This window comes from Oculina patagonica, chromosome 3 (genome assembly GCF_052425735.1).
Source record: "Oculina patagonica isolate OP01 chromosome 3, crgOcupat, whole genome shotgun sequence".
Classification (NCBI taxonomy): Eukaryota; Metazoa; Cnidaria; class Anthozoa; order Scleractinia; family Oculinidae; genus Oculina; species Oculina patagonica.
Genome location: NC_135760.1, coordinates 5,230,620 through 5,252,620, shown reverse-complemented (window position 1 = coordinate 5,252,620; position 22,001 = coordinate 5,230,620). Strand labels below are relative to the sequence as shown.

General features: G+C 38.8%; 1 protein-coding gene across 1 annotated transcript; it reads left to right on the top strand.

Moving 5' to 3' along the window:
* Window positions 1-12,746: 12,746 nt before the first annotated feature.
* Window positions 12,747-16,983, top strand: LOC144645220 (transcription factor 24-like). Its single transcript, XM_078504720.1, has 2 exons — window positions 12,747-13,520; window positions 15,489-16,983. Exons 1-2 carry the CDS (start codon window positions 13,197-13,199, stop codon window positions 15,582-15,584), a joined length of 420 nt encoding a protein of 139 aa, XP_078360846.1. The 5' UTR covers window positions 12,747-13,196; the 3' UTR covers window positions 15,585-16,983.
* The last annotated feature ends 5,018 nt before the right edge of the window (window positions 16,984-22,001 follow it).

Genomic DNA, 22,001 nt, shown 5'->3' with positions numbered 1-22,001 from the left:
TAAAAAAGGTGTCGAGAAAAAAACTTCCCTATATATACTAAGTCTTTTGGCGGGAAAATTTGAAAAAATTTGCACAGCGTTTCCCCTGGCAACTGTTTCGACAAAAAATTCAAAATGGCTTCCCTTCAAATTTTCCGTCAAAAGTCATGTAAACACCACCTTGTGCAAAAACAACTTTAAGAAAAAAATCGCCAAACGTATGCTTGGTTCTAAACATTTCTAAACTCAAAAAAAAGTTTTTCTGTTCACGTCTTAGCCAAATCAAATTTAAAGTCGAGAATACCCGTCTCCGAACCGTTCAATTTTTGCACGATATGGTGTATACTATTACTTTAAAGATCAGCAACATGGCAAGCTATAGTCAGCTCTTTATAAACTGACAGCGTGGCTACAGTTAGTGTTTTTCAAGGTTTCTCACTTTTCCAATCACCTTAGACCTTTTGAAATGTCTTGATGAACTTGCCATGTTGCTTCAAACAAGACCTTTTTCAGCCATCAATTTTCGCGTGTAACACAGGACACTGACGCAAAAAGATGTCAGATAAATTTTTTTTCTTAATTTTCCGATCACATGGGCCAATAAAGCTGTGTTTTTTGCGACAATGGCTTAGACATTACAATTATTAACCTGGCTCCATGTTTTTTTTGGCAGCAGTAAAATAATTTTTTTCTCTCTTTTAAGCTTTGGCGATGACATAGGCCATGCAGTAAACCTTTTTGTTGTTTTTGCCACAAAGGCACAGACATAGCAATTTTTGGCTCCGCGTTCTTTTTTGCTTATAGTAAAATATTTTTTGCCGAGACATGGAACGATAAAGCTGTTGTTTTTGCTATAAAGGCTCGGATGTATGACAATTGCTTGGCTTCATTAACTTTTTCTTCCAAATCTTGCGCAAAAATAACGTTCTGGACAAGTTCAGTTAGCATAATTCAATAATTCGAAAATCGGCTCAAAATAATCGAATTTAATTTCTTAAATTTCTTTCGAGTCCTGTGTTACAGCGAATGTCGGCAGAAGAAGATCTTTTCTACGTAATAAAAATTAAATATTATAAAACCCAATGCCTGGTCCAAGGAACAATGACGTTGTTCCAATTTCAGTCCCAAATTAAACGTGATTTAGAAAAACAAAGGATCAAAACATAAATGACATGAGTGTTATACAGACCAAAATCTACCAAGACAACGAAAGCAAATGACAAACAATTTTAAGCAAGCTGTAAATTTTGTGGTCTATAATTTTAGAAAAAGAGAAAACGATGTTGATTTTACAAAACCAGACAATTGTAAGACACCAGCATAAAAATATTCAGTTGTTCTTTGACAGCAAGATTGGGTTTTTGTAATTCTTGGGTTTTGAGAAATTACTCAGGTGCAGTTGTAATTTCCTTTAGTTTTCATACTGTTTACTAGAACAATCTCCCCGTGTTTTGGATCGTTTTTCATGAAAGACTAAAGGCCCGTTTACACATTTGATTTTTGTCGCGCCGAAGTGCATGGTAAACTCCTGCGATTTCGCGGCGATTTTATCACCGCTAGTTTACACGCGTGCAAACTCGCGGCGTTTTCATGGCGATTTTATCGCCGCGATATCGCAGGAGACTTGATGCAACTTAGGCGCGACAAAAATTGCATTGAGTTGCGCGACAAAAATCGCCCGTGTAAACGGGCCTTAAGGTCGCGGGGGATACCAACTGCATGCATAAATTCATGAAGGAAAATTTTGCTTGACCTGCATCTTTTAAAACGCTTATTTCTCAGCTGTTATGGGTGCGATTAAGCTCAAATTTTACAGAGACATAAAGAAATGACGAAAGATTGTGAATGCCATCTTTTATTTGGTAGATTGCATTTAACGGCGATGTTATAGCCTCGTTAGTGCCAAATTTGGAAAAACATGGTTTTGTGGCAGAGTTTGCGGAACGAGTAGGAGACACCACACTGTGATCTTGTCAAAAGCTAATCAGTCAATACCTCAAGAGTGTCATAACAGAAGCGGATTTTTTAATTTCAAGTTTGCCAGCAAGTTATGGCGGTTTAAGTGCGCAAATTTGAATTCAATGTCTTCTACCTCTTTCTAAAAGCGCTCTTTTAAAATTCCGCTTCTGTTATGACACACTACAGTATTCATAGTTTACCTATCTGCAGTGGCAAGTAATGAAGTTTTGTATCCGCGCTGTATTCTCTGCCACAAAATTGTCGGAAAAGTCCAAACTTTGAGATTTCCGAAGGTGTCCCGACCTAAATACGATCATTTTGCCAAGGAAAGATGTAATTATGGTAATTATATTCCACGCTTTTATGATGAGAACTATTGTTTATGCCAAATATTTTGTGATTACTCTGAGTTGCAGAAATATTCAAATTTAAATGAAAATAAGCTTAAAGACTTCCTTCAATCTATATGAACGTATATCGCTAAGTGTTGCTTTAAATTGGTTAAAATATCAAAGAAACAGGGATTTTTTACAAATCACACGCACGCGCCCATATTTTTGTCCAGTCATAAATATCTCGTAAAGTTGTCGATGTCAGTCGTTGTACTTCGTGCATACACTTTAAATAAATGCATAATGATGAGCCGAAGGTGTCCCCCGCGACCTTAACAAGACAATTAAGGCCCGTTTACACGGGCGATTTTTGTCGCGCAACTCAATGCAATTTTTGTCGCGCCTAAGTTGCATCAAGTTTCGAACAGGTTCGAAACTCCTGCGATATCGCGGCGATTTTTTCGCAGCTAGTTTTCACGTTTGCAAACTCGCGGCGATTTCATGGCGATTTTATCGCCGCGATATCGCGCCGAAGTTGCATGAAGTCGCCGCGATATCGCGGCGACTTGATGCAACTTCGGCGCGACAAAAATTGCATCGAGTTGCGCGACAAAAATCGCCTGTGTAAACGGGCCTTTAGATACTATTGAACACAATATTCGTTCTTTTCTTTTTGTATGATTTTAACAGGTAAATTCTCTCATTTTTTGACAGTTTTGCAAATTGACTCAAAACAACGTTCGAAGTTTAGGCATGTGAACAACCGTCATAATTTTCGGAAAACGTTTAGACAAACTAATGGTGTGATGTATCAATTCTGTTGTAATCTATTGATCAATTTTAACAGCCGAAGATTTTGGCTCTTTTTACGTTTTATTTAACAAAACATTTTTAATCGTTCTGTACAGCGTAGAGCATTTTTTGTTTTGGTTTTTCTGTTAGTTCTTTTCCAAAAGAACCTGGTGCACCCCCTTCTAAGAAAATTCCTGGATCCGCCCCTGATTTAACAAGTAAATTTTATTAAACACCAATTCCTTCGGTTGTTTGTTGCATTTTTGAGCGGTTTTGACAGCGAGATTTGCAATACGATTGAGGTTTGTCACACAGGCTTCTTTAGAATCACTCAATACAGCGCGAGGTTTAGTTCTGCCGTCAATTTTGACTGACCGGCTTTTTTCTTATACCGTTTGATGCTTTTGGTCTGTATAACTAAATAAAGACGTTTTCAAGATTGATTTTCAAAATCCTCTAAACCAGGCATCAGAGTTTTATATACCAAGCTCGCAAATGACAAAAGAACACAGGCACGCGCATGCTCCGTAGTCTTCCCAGCCAAAATTCCAAAATTTCTTATTTCGATATTTTTACGATGGAAAATAAATAATATTGTTTTATCTTTTTAACGCATGTTTTAAACTTTTCGATCATTGAGAAGCCGGTGTTCTTTTGTCAAACGGCAGATGATAAAGCACAAAGGTGTGAATCTTTAAAGTGGCACTGTCGGGTGTTTTATAAAAGTCTCTAATTCCTTTTAAAAACGTAGAAAACTACAAAGACGAAAAATCAATTTTCAGCAAGATTCAGCAATTTTCTGACTAACAATGCAAGTCGTAACAAAACAAAAATTCTGAGTTGATGAAAAAGGCAAAGTATTTATCAGTAAAACTTAAATTTCAAACTCCCCCCCTTTCTGAGATAAACTTCCATAAAATAATTAACAACCAAAACAAATTCGACGAGCGCTCAAGGTTTGCATTCATATATCAAGTCTGAAAAATGGTGGCTGCGGTTGAACGACTTTTACACAGAACGTATTTTACATCAATTCCTAGTTCCTAGCGTTTAAAATTGCTACCACATGGTGCAGACATTTAAAAGCGTATTTTGCCCTAATTCAGTTCCTGCCCCTAGCGTTTTTAATTTTCACCACTCGATGCAGACAATCAATACCGATGTCATAAAACCAACTGTAAAATTCCCGTACAATCTAGACATTTATTCAGCCACTATTTTTGCTTAAGTCATTTAATAATTTCAAAGGTCTTATCTTTGAAGCATTTCTTCCTGATTCCTCAACTCTTCTTTGTCTTCTTGACTTTTTTCCTTCTTGTGAAGTCAGTCTTCCTGAAAATAGATAAGAGCAATTTGAAGACAAGTCCATGCTCAAATGTTAAAAATATTTCACAGGCTACGCAAACTCTGTAGTCCGGCGGCTTAGCTCGAAATTTTAGTTGAATTGTGCACTTTTTGATACAAGCATGAAACTTGGCACAATGAAAGTGGTCACCAACAGAAACTTTTTCAGATATAGTGCCAAGCCCGAAAAACTCCGTTTTCCATGGAAACCTTAATTTATTAACCCTATTCAGACCGGGCTTTTTTTGGATCTTTTCAAACCTCCGTAACGTCCAGAATATTTAAGCAATCATAATGAAACTTAGGGAATATATATTATGTCCAAACAACTATCTTTTGGTATACGTCACGTGGGAAGATGACGTCACATCACGTGACAATTACATCATAATGTCAAAACAGCCGCCATCTTGGATCCGCCATCTTGGATTTCGAATTTTTTCCAAAACGTCATAAAACCGCCCAAAATTACTGCAAAGTACTCAAAATCAATAAAACTGTGCTTAAAACCCTTAAAAAGATGAAAATAACTGCATTAAAATTATTTTTTATTAAAAGAAACACGACAATTAAAAAATTGAGAAAACATGCCTGTCAAAATACCGTTGCCATGGTTACGTCAAGTTCCTGACACAACAACTTATCCTACCAAAGTATTTCCAGATAAATTTTAGATAAATTCGCAAAGTTTGGTACCGTTTGGTTGAATCTGGAAAAAGTTATAAGCGTTCAAAGGCAGCGCGGGCACTTTCCGCCCCTCCCGGTCCGGATAGGGTTAAAATCAATGAAATTTCGTGAAATATTTGTTTGTCCTGGTTTATAGACAAATACTATTATGCCAGGTAGTGATAACAAGTCGCACGTACAAAATTTAGAATGAAATGCTGTAATTTAGACTGTTCACACCCCAATATTTTCCTATTTTTCTTCTGTTAGCGAACGGTTCACCCATCGAGAGACCTGGACGCTAGCGCAAAACGAAAGATGCGAGGGAGCAGAGGGCGGGGAACGAAAAATCTTTTTCCATGCAATAATTTCCTATTTAATTATTGGTATCAAACAGATGATAAAAAATAACAATTGTAAGCCTAATTAAAAGCATTCATATCTGTATTTATGAATAAAATCAACAATAAAATAGTCCGGCGGCTTAGCTCCTGAATTGTGCGATTTTTGATACAAGCACCAAACTTTGCAGGATTACAAGCATTCGCATACTAATCAATTCTTGATATAGTGCCAACGCCAATTTTCTATTTTCAGCTAGTAAACAGCAATGAAATTTTCAGCCGAGAGGCCCCCCTGCCCCTTCCCCACAAAGTATTTCTTCTTGTACTGTTATAAACCTTTTATTGTTGATTTGTATTCATAAATACAGATATGAATGCTTTTAATTAGGCTTACAATTGTTATTTTTTACCATCTGTTTGATACCAATAACTTAATAGGAAATTATTGCATGGGAAAAGATTTTTCGTTCCCCGCCCTCTGCTCCCTCGCGTCTTTTGTTTTGCGCTAGCGTCCAGGTCTCTCGCGATCGGTGAACCGTTCGCTAACAGAAGAAAAAATAGGAAAATATAGGGCTGTGAACAGTCTAAATTACAGCATTTCATTCTAAATTTTGTACGTGCGACTTGGTATCACTACCTGGCATAATAGTATTTGTCTACAAACCAGGACAAACAAATATTTCGCGAAATTTCATTGATTTTAACCCTATCCAGACCGGGAGGGGCGGAAAGTGCCCGTGCTGACTTTGAACGCTTATAACTTTTTAAAGATTCAACCAAACGCTACCAAACTTTGCGAGTTTATCTAAGGCTACGTTTACACGGACACGGTAATCAATCAACACGGTTTCATGACCTCGAAACCGCATCGAAAACGACACGGTTTCGAAGTGTTTACACGGAACCTATTTAACCATTTTCCGACTGTTTTCAAATGTGATTGTATAAGCAAGCGCTGCACTCTATGCGTGTTTCACCATGTTTACCCTTCGTGAGCCAGCCAATTGGTGCCAAAATACGTTGCCGTTTTCAAATCGATGCGGTTTCGTCGTTTTTGACCGTTTACACGTCCAACGAAACCGTATCGTTTTGAAAACGCTCCACTTTTGACAGCGTTTTCAAAACGACCCGGTTTCAGTAGTGGTCTCCGATCGGCGCCGTGTAAACGAAAGGCGTAACCGCATCGAAAGCGATGCGGTTACAAATGAAACCGTGTCCGTGTAAACAGTGCCTAAAATTTATCTGGAAATAATTTGGTAGGGTAAGTTGTTGTGTCAGGAACTTGACGTCACCAATGGAAACGGCATTTTGACAGGCATGTTTTCCCAATTTTGTAATTTTCGTGTTTCTATTAATGAAAAATAATTTTAATGCAATTATTTTCATCCTTTTACGGTTTTTAAGCACAGTTTTATTGATTTTGAGTAGTTTGCAGTAATTTTGGGTGGTTTTATGACGTTTTGGAAAAAAATCGAAATCCAAGATGGCGGATCCAAGATGGCGGCTGTTTTGACATTATGATGTAATTTTCACGTCATGTGACGTCATCTTCCCACGTGACGTATACCAAAAGAGATAGGTGTTTGGACATACTATATATTCCCTAAGTTTCATTGTGATTGCTTAAATATTCTGGAAGTTACGGAGGTCTGAAAAGATCCAAAAAAGCCCGGTCTGAATAGGGTAAATAAATTAATGTTTCCATGGAAACCGGTGTTTTTCGAGCTTGGCACTATATCTGAAAAAATTTCTGTTGGTGACCACTTTCATTGTGCCAAGTTTCATGCTTGTATCAAAAAGTGCACAATTCAACTAAAATTTCGAGCTAAGCCGCCGGACTAAAAGGTTTATAAAAGTACAAGAAAAAATACTTTGTGGGGAAGGGGCAGGGGGGCCTCTCGGCTGAAAATTTCATTGCTGTTTACTGGCTGAAAATAGGAAATTGGCGTTGGCACTATATCAAGAATTGATTAGTATGCGAATGCTTGTAATCCTGCAAAGTTTGGTGCTTGTATCAAAAATCGCACAATTCAGGAGCTAAGCCGCCGGACTACTGGAGTGCGAACATTATTGCTAAGCTTTAAATCCGTTGCATGCATTCCTGGGCTAAAACAATTGCAAACAACATTTTGCAAGCCACCGTCAAGTTCATGAGGAAATTTTATACTTTCACGAAATGTTCGTAACGGTAAGGTCCTTCAGGCGTTAAATTAAAAATACGAATATCGAACTCACGTGGACACGTTGCAAATTTTACATACTTTTGTAAGCAGTTTATTGTGCATTTTCGAAACCTGAATCCTAAATTCGGCTTGTTTCAAGCGCATTTCTTCAGTATGCGTACGTTATTTCTTTTCAAAAGTTGCACGGCATTAATTTAGGTAGAGAGATTAAATTTCTTCACGCGGCAGCCGCCCTTGTTGTATTTCAAACTACTTTGCTGTCGGTTTTAAGTTGGGGCGATGCTAAAAGCTAACGGCAGAACGCGCACGTGTTGCGCACTCTAGCGACATTTCTAATTCGTTTTAGTATTTTGGGCAAACATTGAATAAAAATTTTCCGAAATCATTGCTCACCTTTGGCTAGAAAAGCGTGAAGACATCTTTCCAAGCTATGAGCCCTCCAATTCATTTTAGCGCCAAACATCTTCTTCCTTCAAGAGTCCAAACTTGTCCTCGCCGTACGACACGTCTTCACACATCCATGACCTGTTTGGTTTGAAGCACGTTCTACAATTTGTCATGAAATATGGATTAAAAACTCAAGCCAATCGCTGACAAATACGGCACGGATTTGGCGCGAATTTTGTTTGCACGCTTTCTCAGTCAGCCAATCGCAAACCGTATGATAATCAGGCTTTCGCATGTGTTTCAACAACACTTTTATTGTTTGTTTGCAAATATTTTGCATTTTGAGTGAGGGTGCATTTTGGTAAAAAAATCAGTCTAACAACGGCGGGAAACAGTTTGCTTTGCGCGAGTTTTTTTTTCAAAGCACGATTAAGCTAATCCAGGATTGGCCGTTTTCACACTAGAAGACGGACAAATCGCCCAGTCGGACAAGTCGTCTGACGATTTGTTCGTCTAATGTGAATTTAAGGGCCTCTTTACATGAGAGTTTTCGTCCCGGGATGACTTTCGTCCCGGGATGAATTCATCTCGGTGTCTGGTCATTTTCTTGTTGCTGTTTACATGATGATACATGATTTCGTCCCGGGATGAGTTCATCCCGGACGATTTCTCCCGGATGAACACCGAGATGAAATGTCATCCCGGGATGAAACGTGACGAAAAAAACCATGTAAACAGTCCTCCCGGGATAAATGTTGTATGTAAGCACGGGCGAGATGACTTCAACTCGGGCGGGACGACTTATCCCGGGATGAACACGCTCATGTAAAATGAATTTTTTTCATCCCGGGACGAAATTCATCCCTGGACGAAACTCATCTCGGCTCTCATGTAAAGAGGCCCTTAGACGACTTGTCCGTCCAGACGACCAAGTCATCCTAAAAAAATCGTCTTCCCAGACGGCCAAATCGACGGACAAAATGGAAATTCAGACGACTTGTATGTCCAAAATCGCGTCCGTCCCGTCTTCACTAAGACGATTTTCCGTCTGGACGATTTGTCCGTCTCTTGTGTGAAAACGGCCATTAGTGTGAATTTTGAGTTCAGTTTGTTAAACTTTTCCATTAGGGTTTCTGTTTATATTTTCTATCCTTCAGTTTTGACGTCGACGTATCTCAAATGATACAATACCGTATGCAATAAAAAGACTTTCTTACAAGAGAAATTGAACCCTCGATCAACATTCAATCCTGGGGTGGTGTTAATCAGCTTTCGAATAACCCGGCCCGGTAGATTGCCGGTGACTGAGGCTCTTTATTGCTGGAAATATTGTCTTGTGTCTGGCTGCCTGCTGCACTTGGCTGTCACCGGGGTTGGCTAGACACTCCAGCTAGTCCCCTGGTCTAGCCAAGGGACCTCGGGGGGGGGGGGGGGTGGCTGTTGGTAAATTTCAAGCCTTTCTGTCAGCCGGCCGGGCAACTTTTGTTGAAACAAGGCAGATATATTATATGAAATTCATTTACTGTATTTATTCGATTAAGCGCCCAACCTCGAATAAGCGTAAAAAAAACTGAGATGTACAAGAAGAGTAATGACCTACTGACATTGAGTTGAATGTTGTTATTTACAGAGCTTTCATGAACAGTTAAAACTCTTTAGTACATTACGTTGTTATTATTTATGTTTCGCTGCAAAATAAACTCACTTCTTGCCGAGATGGCCACAGGGCAGCCAGCCCCTTCAGGACCCTCTACCGAGGTTGTTTCGTCCTTTCGAAAAACAAACGAATCTTTTGTCAATCTTTACTGGAGCTCATTTGCATGACATAAAGCCCTTGCAAAACGGTCCCGACATTTTGAAACAACATTCTGAGTCTTAATGTAGTATGTGGCGAAACGAAGCGCAATAAGTTGAACTGTTCCATCAAGGTGAACGAGAAGTCTGATATGTCCCAAGAGGGTGATCAAACGATTCCAATACTTTCGTGTTGAATAAAAAATCCTGGGACCGTTTGATCTGACAGGCATTAACCAAAAATACCCAAGATTGTTTTTTATTACAAAAATTTGGCTTTTCCCCCATAAATCAGATTTACGTAAAAAGAAGCACATTTTGAAGGAAATTGTCCTTTTCTATTTAACAGTGCTTTTTTACCTTCGACTCCTGCAGTCCACCAGCCAAATTTTTATCAGAGAGATTTAAAATAATTGGTTTGTTTTTTACTATACTAGTGGACTATAGGTATTAGAGGGGCGCTATCAAGAGTTACGCATGCACGAGAATTTGATCTCAAATTGAAAAAGACGGGCAGAATTTTTCAAATTTTCTCAACGTGTTCTTGGAAAAATTGCTAAAAACTAATCACTGTTTGCCCTCCTTTAAATAACTTATGCACTTTCACCTCCATCTTGGTATTTTGTCACAATTTTCAACCTCGTTCCCAGGGCTTTTCCCTTGGTGATTTGGAACGGGCGGGAAAGCCCTGGGAACGAGGTTGACAATTTTAGCATCATTTCACAGGTCATAAGCATAAAGGCAATACAGTAGAAGAACGAACTTGCAAATTTCTCTTATGATGTCTTTACTGGGAATATTATAAGCACACGAAAACACAATTGTTCGTTCTGCTCGTGTTTATGCTTATTCCTAGTGAGAACTTATTATTATTAGGAGGATGATTGTGTTCTTCTAGCGCATAAGCAAAAGCATAATCACCCGCATACCGTATTTATTCGATTAAGTGCCCAACCTCGAATAAGCGCCCAGCCCCCCCTGAAGGTATGAAAAGTTAATAAGCGCCCACCCCCCCCCCCCCCACCCCACGAAAAAACTGAAGTGCACAAGAGGAGTATTGATTATTGAAATTGACTAAGTACTACTAAGAGACTTCCGCCATGACTGAGTTTTCTTAGTATTTTACAGACAGAAACTTTCAATGAACAGTTAAAATTCTCCTTTCATTTGGTACATCTTCACGTTTTGTTATTATTTATTGTTTTGTTACAAAAATAAACTTACTATTTGCTGAAAATAGTGAAAATTTAATAGGCGCCCAGCCTCGAATAAACGCCCACCTCGAATAAGCGCCCACTCTCAAGGTCCAAAATTTAATAAGCGCCCAGGGCGTTTAAAAAATACGGTAAGCAAATGAGAACGAACATGTTTCGTTGCGCTTGTGCCTATAATTACGCCCAGCCACCATCCTTTCTATTTGTCATGACAGCTTTATTTAGAACCACCCACTTTGCTTCACAAAGCGCACACACAGAAAAAGAAAGCGCATCTCAACGTACTTCATCACTTCCGATCCATCGTTAATGAAAGATTAATTGTATCGTCAGACCATCATCAACAACCACACAGGTCAAATCAAAATGGAATCAAAGAATGCAAACATCTTTGCTCGTCCAGATGTTCTCAACAATAACACAATATATGCTTATCGAACGTCACATCTTCAATAAAACCGGCTATCTTTTTTAAGGCAAAGGAATGTTCTGGCACTCTTCAAGCTATTGATAGCTACAACAAGAGGACGGCGGGCGGACGAAGGTTTACCTTCTAAACGACAAAACACAATTATCGACAAAAGATTCGTTTGTTTTTCAGACGGTGTGGCTTGCGTGGTTTGTGTTAAGGTCAAAAACCATTCTTCGCAAATTTGCGCGCGTGATGTGTAGGAACGCGAGCTTTCAACACGAACACATTAGTCGGTTTTAACATGTGCTTTCCAGATAGAATGCACATAAAAGTTGGAAAATAGGAATCAGGAATGATATCGAAGCCCATTGTGGGTGGATTTTGGAGCGGTAAGTGCAGGCGAAACAATGATTTACTGTAGCTAAGCGTTATAATTTGGCCTCGTGTACTGGAAATTCTTAAGGTTTTGATTGTTCTTTCTCGAATTCGCAAATGAATCTCCTCGCTATAAAATTTTTACTTTTTAATAATACAGTTTGATTTGTAATAACTTTAAATACCATGCGACATTATCTAAGAGGTCTGAATTTAGAGCGAACTCTGCTACGGCGATTTGTCGACTTCATTTAGATAAATAAAAAGCCGAAAATCCGTAGTCCAAAGTCCTGTTCTCTATCCGCTCTATCTTTGTTTTCTACCGCAAGTTTTGAATTTGTACTGTACTGTCACCCAGCCCAGATTTTCCCAGATTTAAAGCTGATATCGTCGGTTATAGCGAAACGACTGAGTGGATCAATTTCTGATATTTAAGGTAACAAAAGGTTCACTTCTAGATTGAAGCAAAACAGAAGCCCCTGTATCGCTTCCTCAAGTGTTCGGGCTGAACTCCAAACTAAAGCTGTGTCACAGATCAATAGTCGTAGTCTGTTGAATTACCGAGGAGAAACAGATCTTTCCAAGCCTCAAACGCCCAGCAAAGAGAAAAGCTACTAAAGCAAAGAACAGTACATTACTTTTAATTGTACACATGGTGAAGACCCGCCTCTCTCTGCGGTCATGCCTAATTTGTCCGCTAGCGGTTATTCCCGATAAGGTTATCCTTTTAAAATGATCCACTTTTGTTTTCGAAGAAGTGCGCGACAAGGTATTCTGTGTTTCCTTCGAAGAAACTTCGCTTACAAGAAGGTAGCAAGTACAGCCGTAATATCCATCTCCAAACCAAACTTATCACGTTCTAAAAACGTCCCTAGCGTTCAGGGTCATCGAATATGGTTCCGCAGAAAATTTGGGCTCGCCAGCTGTTGAGAGCATTTAGCGATAAATCGATCGTTTTCTCTCATCGTTGTTGAAACCTAAGGAACATTCGCTTTTTTAAGGGCAGACACAACTCGATTTCCGCAAGCAAATTGCAAATTTATTGCGCTCCAATAAAAATCTCATCATCAAAATGCAACGTTAAGCTAACTTCACGCCAAGGCAATTAACGATCGCTTAATTCGCGCGATTCATTACAGAAGGAATGAAACACAAATCAGTGAATGCGCAAGGCATTTCGCCATGACCAGGATAACATCTGATCTCCAGGCGGCATTCGCTATCTAGATTTAATTAACCACGTTATCAAGACTTTGCACACGTATGTATGTATAGCGCTCAGAGCGCGCTGTCTTCAAACTGGGAGGTATTCAGGGATTATGTTCCATACAGTCGCACTAACTAGACGGAACATTTAGCGCACTAGCTAAAGAGCAACAAGAAAACGTATCTTCGAACAATAAGAGTTGGAAACTATGGGAAAGTTCAACCCTGCTATCGCGCCTCCAACGGACAAACAGCTACCGAAAAGGCGTCGAAAGGGGAGTTCGGACACGCCGTCCGCAAACGCGCTGCGCGAAAGGGTACGAGCGCAAAACATGAAGAGGGCGTACTTGAACCTGCAAAAAACACTACCGCAAGTTCCACCTGATACCAAGCTACCCAGGCTCAATATCCTGTTATTGGCGATCGATTACATCTCTCATCTTCGCTGCGTGCTGCACAACGATACAACGGAAGAGAACAATTTTCCGCACAGCCCGGAGGAGAAATGTGGGATGTTTCGGCCGTTTATTGAGGTAAGAGCGCGCGTGGCAAAGATCCTTCTCTCGATCATTTTCTTAGCTAAATTGCGGTCGTTCAAACAATCTGTGGATGGATGAACGATGCGTTAAAGCGTTGTTTAAGGAAATCATCTCTCTAACAATCTTAAAATGAAGTGCTAAACTCCAATCACAACAGAAATGTTTATATTGCTTCACAAGTCAGAAGTTCGTGTAAACAGTCGTATTTAGTCGGCGCCTTTTACGAAACTTCTCTGTCGAGTTCAACGATCTCGACAGAAGCGTAAATATCTTCTTATGTAAACATTTTGTAGGGCAATCATTCTTCCGCGGAGATGTCAGGCCCCTCAAAATGAGAAAACCATAAGTAGTACTTAACGCTTGTTTGAAACTTTTCATTGTATTTTCTGTTCAAAGACCTTGTAATAAACCTCAGAAATAAGTATTTTCGTATCCAGGAGCTTATTCCTTTTAAAAAATAAAGATTTTGGCTGTATTTGCGCGTTTTCGTGACGGCTTCAGAGATAGTACAAGAAAAAAGATAAAAAAACACTTTGAAAAGCGACAAAGTTTACTGAGTTAATGAGTTTCCATTGTTTGAAGTTATTCAAAACAAGATGATTTGAAAAGTGCGATAACAGGAGCTTTTACACATTTGGAAAACTCATCGAGAAAATAGTTTACTTTCTGTGCTTGAGTTAACATTTATTTCGACATAATCAATTGTTAAGTAAATATCAAATGCCTTTTTCGGCGTTCCCTAGTACACAATTACTGTCAGAACTAGGGCGGACGACGGCAATCGAGGACATCATTTTCAGAGTGGTTCTCGTAATCAAATTTGCGCAAACCAGTGATATAACTTAATGATGTCGTCACTCAAAGCCAAGACAAATTTCAGAATTTGGAGAATTTCAGCTCTACAAATTTAAATTCAACAAATCTGATCAGTTTGGAAGAAACAGAGAGAAGGGAATTGTAGCGGTAGTTAAAAGGTTCACCAATTTTTGACCCTTTCACCGCATAGCTTGTACGTGCTGTTATGGTATGCTGGCCGTTGCACAGAAGACCCATTATTTAAGGTCTGCTATTAAGAAGTAAAACAAAAATTTCAAGATATTCTAGCATAGGTCACGTGAGAAAACAGGACTGTTTCATTCCGTGGATAGCCTACACTTGCAAAATCTGTGCATTCGTTTACAGACTACAACTCTTTTCAAGTTAAAGGCATTTCAACAATCCACTTTAGAATCCCTTTGGTTTAAAGAAAGGCATTTCACTAATCTACTTGAGAAGTTATGAACGTTATTTTCAGTTGGAAAAAAGGTGATATTTCAATTACAATGTTAAAGGATCTCGACAAGAATTTCGTGAGCGTCGTCAACAGTTCTTTCTTAATTTTCCAATATAAGAAACAAATGCGACAGCAAACCGACCTCTGGATGTCGATGTTAAAATCACTTTTCATATTCCTGTCAGTTAATTAACGGCAAAACTGAATGCATTTAAATAATATAAACATATGTCGTTGGCAAATACTATATAATAAACAAATACATTTCCACGCAAGTCTGAGGACATTGCAATCTGACACGATGTGAGCAATTTCTTAGTGTAAAACTCGACAACAAATAACTAGGGTTTAACATATCAAAAAAATTAAAAGAAAAAATACTCAACCTTTGTGAACAACCTTTGTCAAAGGCTGCAGATTTATAACCGAAAGCTCGTGTTTTATAATTTCTTGTATAACAAAAGGCCAAAGTCCCATCGAACCTCGAAATTCAGATTATATAAACGAAATACCAAAATTGTGCCAAAGCCAAAATTAGAAAATACTGATACCGGTGTGCAAACAAAAACAAATAAAGATTTCTGTCGGACCGTCTGACAGAAATTTGTACGAGAACGTGTGCATAATTAATCTAGCTTGTAGGAAACGTTACAAGTAACCAGTTCTGTATTGTTGTCGATTTCTTACAGAAGTGGCCAATCAGATGCCAGCTGTTGTCCGAGTTTTTGAAGCCACAACTCAATGAGAAACAACTGAGACAACAAATTACAGTGAAGGAGAAGTAGATTGGAAAATGATTGTACTTTTTGGAAAAGTGTGCCCTTTGATGAACTGTTGTCGTTTCTTCGTAGCGAGAAGTCGAAAGCCAGGAAGGGGGGGGGGGGGGAATCCTATATGAAAGGGGTGTGGATGCTCGTCGGAAATTTTGAAAAGAACCCCTAAAAGAGACCAATCTGGGTGTGGCTCAAGCTTTCTTTGACCACTAAAAGATACCAAAAAACTAAAAATAGAATTTATATTTGTATATTTTTGTGTGTAACCCTTAACGAAACCTTGACGGCTAAAAATATTGGCGTTTTGCACGGAACACCCTAAGTGAGACCAAAAAATCCGAAATTTACACCCCTAAGAGAGACGACGATTATCCCCGCCCCTTTCACATAGGAGTCCCCCCCCCCCCTCTCATGGCTGTTTCCCCTCTGCATATAACAAGCTATTTCGTACATGTAGCTATTTCGTAGACTTAGCTACAAGGCTCAAAAGATTGAAACTTAAGAAAGTTACATTGATTTTTCTTTTCTTTAATCTATTCCCCTGAGCCTCGGAGCTAGGTTAGAATTGACGCGATTCATATTTCCAGGAGGGAGTGGAGGGCGGGAAACCTTTCTGTTCACTTATTTTTCAGAAATAAGTGTATTTCTTTCTATGAAAGTTTTAAGTATATCTTGACTTAATAGCGGTTTGTAAAATTACGCGATCTTTGGATTTCCAACGTCGACCAAAGCTGACTTCGGCAGCGGATTGAATGAACTGCATCGGTCGTGAACAAGGGCTGTTTATGGCAAAGCGACGAGCGTGCTCGTTACATTCACTCGGCTTTCACTCAGAAATCTTCGTTTATCTTTGTTTATTTCTGTAAGTCTGAGTGACGGCAGGGCGGTGTGAATTTCTGAGTTCGCGTAACATGTAAAACCGCTGTTATGACTAAATTAAGTTCGTTGATATCTTATGTGATATAAGTTCATAACCCACTTGTAAAAAAAAAATCAATGTACAGTGTTTGCGTTTGCGTTTGAAAACGCCATTAAACTTCAATATGCCTTCAGGCCAAGTCATTATAAGAGTCACGGTCACGCATTCCCTTATAAAAGATGCAGGATAGATCCGTTTTTACTGTTTTTGGCTACGCCAAAGTGAAACAGTTCACCCGAACGCCAGAGCAGAAACAATTAAAACGAATTGATTCCTCAATTTAGAAAACCGTGCGGTTAGCAAAGAAGTTTAAATTCTTCTGTAGCGAAATAAAAGTTGCAGGAAAACAAAGGTCAGATAGGAGCTTACCCTAATCTATGCAAAATTTATCCTGACCAAGTTCAATCTTTCAATCTTAAGTTTAACTAAGGCATGTTTTGTTGCCAGTTTATTGTGAACACGGTATTAGTAACTGAATAAATGTGAAGTGTCAAACGAAACGCATCTTAACTTTCTGGAGTTTGTTGAGTACTTTAGGGGTCATTTCACTAAAAACTGAATGTGATCGAGGGAGGTCAATAAAACAAAGACTAAAGTTTCGACAATCTAAGCGCCACTGTGCCAGAATATGACTACAATTCAGGATCATCCACTGCGTTTATAATCTCGTACCGGCAGATGTTTACGGTAGGGCTTTCCACATGTCGCTGGATATTTCCCAAAAAGTTGCTCAAAAGTTGCTCCAAAAAATTCAAAAAAGTTGCTCGAAAGTTGCCCCAAAAAATCCAAAACGCTGCTTCTAATGAAGAGAATTTCTCTAAATATATGCTAATTTCGCTTTTGAGGGTAAGATTTCTAAGCAGTTTTATGCAATTTTACAGCAAAAGAAGTATCTAAATAACGTATTAAGGGGAAAGTTTTTAAATAAAAGGATTTCTTTAACTAGAAAAATCGTGGAGATATCGGTGACGTCATGTTTGATGACGAGTTTTGCAATGTTTTAATGCAGAATGAGCCGAAAGTTGAAACGTCTTCTGATGTTCCTCCAAAATCTTCGGCAAACTTCGTAAATCTTCGGAAAACGTTTGTATGGCCTTCGGACAACACTCAGGCAATGTTCGGAGATATTCGGTCTGGACATTGCTCAAAATGTAACAAAGGTTCTCGAGAAGACAAAAGTTGCTCGAAAGGAAAAAGTTGCTCGAAACATGAAAAGATGCCGAGCAACTTGTGGAAAGCCCTAGTTTACGAAAATCGTTGGAAACAACCCCACTGAGGTAATATAAGTGGAAAGAAGCGTTGCGTTGCGTGACGGCAACCTCCAACTAGGATGAATATCACAGCTGCGAGAAAGGGAGAGGAAAGTTGCTAGGTTGCATACAGCCACATACCGTATTTTCTCAATTATTTTAAACTTGGCTTGGTGGACCCGGCGTTTATCTGAAGCCGTCGTTTAAGGCGGCAAACGTGGCTTGCGATCGTCATTTTCTTTTGCAGGTTGTATAACATCTCTCCATTTCTAATCTGTAGCACACCACATTAAATTCGATAGAAGACCAGTAAGGTCATGTTATTTTAAGCAATATCTGCCACAAATAGGCTTGACTGAGAAGACTGGTTTCATAGGACCGCAAAGGCCGCAATAAAATAAAATAAAATAAAAAAAAAATCGGACGAGCTTTGGACAAAACCTAGGTCGAATTGATTCCAAAAAAACAGAACTCGACTAATGTCAGGCAATGAAAATCAATTGCAGTTAAATTTACACGAGCCTTGGTTTATAATGCATGAATGAAAATTTCACTGTGTCACTTTAAAATTTGGGGATCACAATACTAAAATAGCGTGAATGATTTATAATTTGGCTTTTTCCCCCCAAAAAGGGTGTAGGTTTTCGGTGATATAAATGTCCTCGTAAAACATACAAAACAAACAGACAAATAAATAATAAAAAGTCACAAACTCTTTCGCATTTTTTCCTTTTTGTATACCGTATGCAACTGCTCTGTGTGTTAATAAAGGCTTTTAAATACAAAATGGAGTCACAAACTTCAGAAACTAACAAGACATCTTTTGCGTGCATTTAAAAGTACTTTCCCAAAATCGCTGCATAGTTTAGAGTGATAAACTTAAACTATATCAAAGGCGTTTACCGTTTGATACAAAAAGGTTAAAAGTCTGAGTTTTTTACATGTGATAAAACCATCTGCAGAGTGATAAAAATGTTTTCAATTTTCTCTCGGAATCTCTGCTGAGTTGTGCCTTCAATACGAATCCTTGCAAACCATGCACGAAAAGCCTTGTGGGTTTCCGATCAGTTAATAAAACGCATTTTTACAAGATGTAGTTGTTGAATTCCTATTTACTTCACCAACTGAAGGCTCTTTCAGTGTAAAAATGAAAGGGAGACGTTGTGACACCTCGTCTGATTTAGTAAAGCCTTAATTTGCGCAGCCAAAACAACATCGGGGAATGGGGAGGGGAGAGTGGGGCAGCTATCCCCGTAGTTTTATGTTGCAAAGCCCAGGACAGTTCAGTGGAATTTTAAAAGCAATGACTATGTTTGCCACTTACTAAACCTGTGAGTTCGTGAGCAAGCTTATCCTATTATCTTTTCCGAGATATTGAACGAGCAGGAAAAAAAACAACGCCCAGAGTTTACTCGCTTTATTACACGACAAAAGTTCTTTGTTTCAAAGAACGAATCCTTCAAAACTGCGGTTCGCTTGTTTTGGCTGTCTTTTGTAAGCCGTGTTAAAAAGCACCCCGCCGTCGCTACGAATAGCGATGTACTTCAATACGAGAACATCTTCTTAGATAATTACAATGATAGCTAATATGAGAGCACTATTTAATTTCATGACCAAGCAGATTTAATCTTTGATCAAATACGCAATATCGTACGAGTGTTCTGTCGATGTAAGAATGATTGCCCCCTTGAAAAATCACGTGCAAAAGAAAACTCTCTGTGTGTGTTAGAACTTGCCTACTTTAGATGAAATTTTACCACACTCCATCTTCTTTAGAAATTAATTACAATAGAAAGAAGCTAAAAAAGTTTTGATATGTAACTTAGTGCTTGTATCCCCGAGATAAAAGCGGCACATTACAAGCAATCCATGCTAAAGTTAGTGTCAAAAGCCGATTATTCGCCACAAAATAACCTTGATTCTTTTGTAACAATTTTTTCAAAAAAAAGCCTTTATCACTATTCATGAAACCACAAAAACCATATCAGGCAAATAGTAATAAAATGAAACGATAGTACATCAGATAAACGTTTCTCTTCTCTGTATCACTCATCGCCAGCTTATAATGTCGTTGCCTTACCAAATAATCATTTCCGGCGAAGGGAACAACGATAAAACTGATTCCACCCTATCTAACTTCTTCGTACGACAATTATTTACAAGGAGATAAATTGTGAAAGTTATACCACGCTAGCTAGCTACTACAATCGTAGTTTCGTGTTTGCAAGTCAAAATCGTGATTAAAAAGCAGGTTTATTTCTCGCGCACGAGACCACGCATGCTTAGCATGCAATCGACGCTCCGAGGACATAAGAGCGACTTATCGACTGTTTGATGGCGTCACTGATATTCAACGGTCTATCTCTGATAGCTTTTCACACGACAGCTGAATTCTTCGATAAAACGCTTGGCTAACTTTCAAAGAGTACGCCTTATTTGATATACTAGTCTAGAGACGTGTTTACCGACATCAGTTCTAACGAAAGAGTAATACCATTTCTCTTGACCTAGAGTAAAAACAGCTCTACTTGTATAGGGTATATCGCAAAAACCTTTTTTTAAAGAAATCTTCGATCACTTCTTTCAGCTCTACCCTTTAGAGAGCTTTCCCAGTTAAAACAATTTGCATATATGACTGTATTTCTTTTCCCACTGCTTACCCAAGGAACTTAAACTTGCAATTGCCAAATTTATTTACACGAAATAAAAGACACTATGCACAGAACTACAAACTTCTCATAGTGATTTCTAACAGCTTCAAGAACGAGACAATAACGCTGTCTTTTCTAAACGTATTTTTGTTCATCTTGAACACCTCAGCTGCATACATAATTAACTCTTTAATACATAGCACCCTTGACGCGTACTTGAGAGAAGAAGAATACAAGTATTCTCACGAGTCCTTGAGTTATCTACGAGTAACACTGAATTATCATCGGAAGCTCATCAAGTACTCAGTTTTCGATACTTTTGATTTGAATTTGCCACACAACGAGATTTGTTCCTTCAATCGCATTCTTCACCAGTGTTTAATTTGAACGACTCGTGTCGACAACATTCAAGTGGAACAGAAACAAGAACGCACAAGGGACAAGGGTTCACCGTGTTGCTAAGAAACGTATCCTGACACAAGCCCTTTAATCGACCTGAGCCCGCGCGCGGTTTTTGCCATTGAAGTCGCTAAGTATCATGCCCAAGGAAAGTAAGATCCCCTCCGGATCTGTTGTGAGCAAATAGTCTTTCCAGGGGGGGGGGGGAGTCTCAAGGACTTTTATTGAAAATTATAGTCATCCACAAAACGTCCACAAAAGGACTTTCTTTGATGTGTAAAATCGATGACAGTTGCGAAAAAATTTTATGAGCATTTTGTGGCAGATGTACGTTTGGTCCTTTTTATCACGGAAGAAAAATTGAATAATATACCGTAAAAGTACTTTTCTTTGATTTTGGTTTTACGACATTCAGTTAAAAACCACTCTAAATCTATTCTATGTGATTTGTGTTTTGGATGAAGTCCCACCCTCCCCTCTAATAAACTCCCCATTCATTAAGCCCCCGTTTTGAAAAAGGTCTTGAAAAAAAGCCCCCAAGAAAGCAAAGACGTAACCAAAGCCAGGAGCTTCATGCTCGCTGATAAGCACGTATTAAGCAAAACTGAACAAGACAAAAAGGGGAAAAAGCCCCCCCCCCCCCCCACCAACACGTATATGCGAATGCATATACGTAAGCTTGTAATTCTACTGGTCGCAGCAGTGGCTATTGTTTTGTGTGGCTGGGGGCATTGTTCCAGTTGTTTGTTCTATTGTTCTTTTAAGGGAAGCGAGCCATTTATATGAGATCATGCGAGAGCTACTACCTGACCCGACTAAAAGGGCTAACATGAGGGCCAATTTCTGGCCACAAATAAAGTAAAGGAATTTTAAGCTAGATTTCACGATATTAGCCATGTTTATTTCAGTTGAAGATCATTACACATCTTAGTGTTAATAACGAGGTACTTGGATCTACCGCACGAGTACAAGAGCCTCGGTTAAATGAAAGGGATACGACTCGAGAAACATTAACCTTTTACAAAGTCAAGGCTTATTATTTTGGTTTTGCACGCTTTTCTACGTTATGTTTTAATATCGAATTAATAAAATGGAAGTAAAACTTTAAATTCGGATAAAAAATATTAAACGTTAAACTTTTTTTCACATGAGAAACACCTTTTGCTAAGGCATACACTCTAATTTTCAGCCGAGGTAGAACGTTCTTATT

Excerpts from the sequence above, each read along its gene's own strand:
- LOC144645220 (XM_078504720.1), top strand. The coding sequence starts at position 13,197 with ATGGGAAAGTTCAACCCTGCTATCGCGCCTCCAACGGACAAACAGCTA. Across the intron at positions 13,521-15,488 it reads TGTTTCGGCCGTTTATTGAG|AAGTGGCCAATCAGATGCCA; the intron begins GTAAGAGCGCGC and ends GATTTCTTACAG.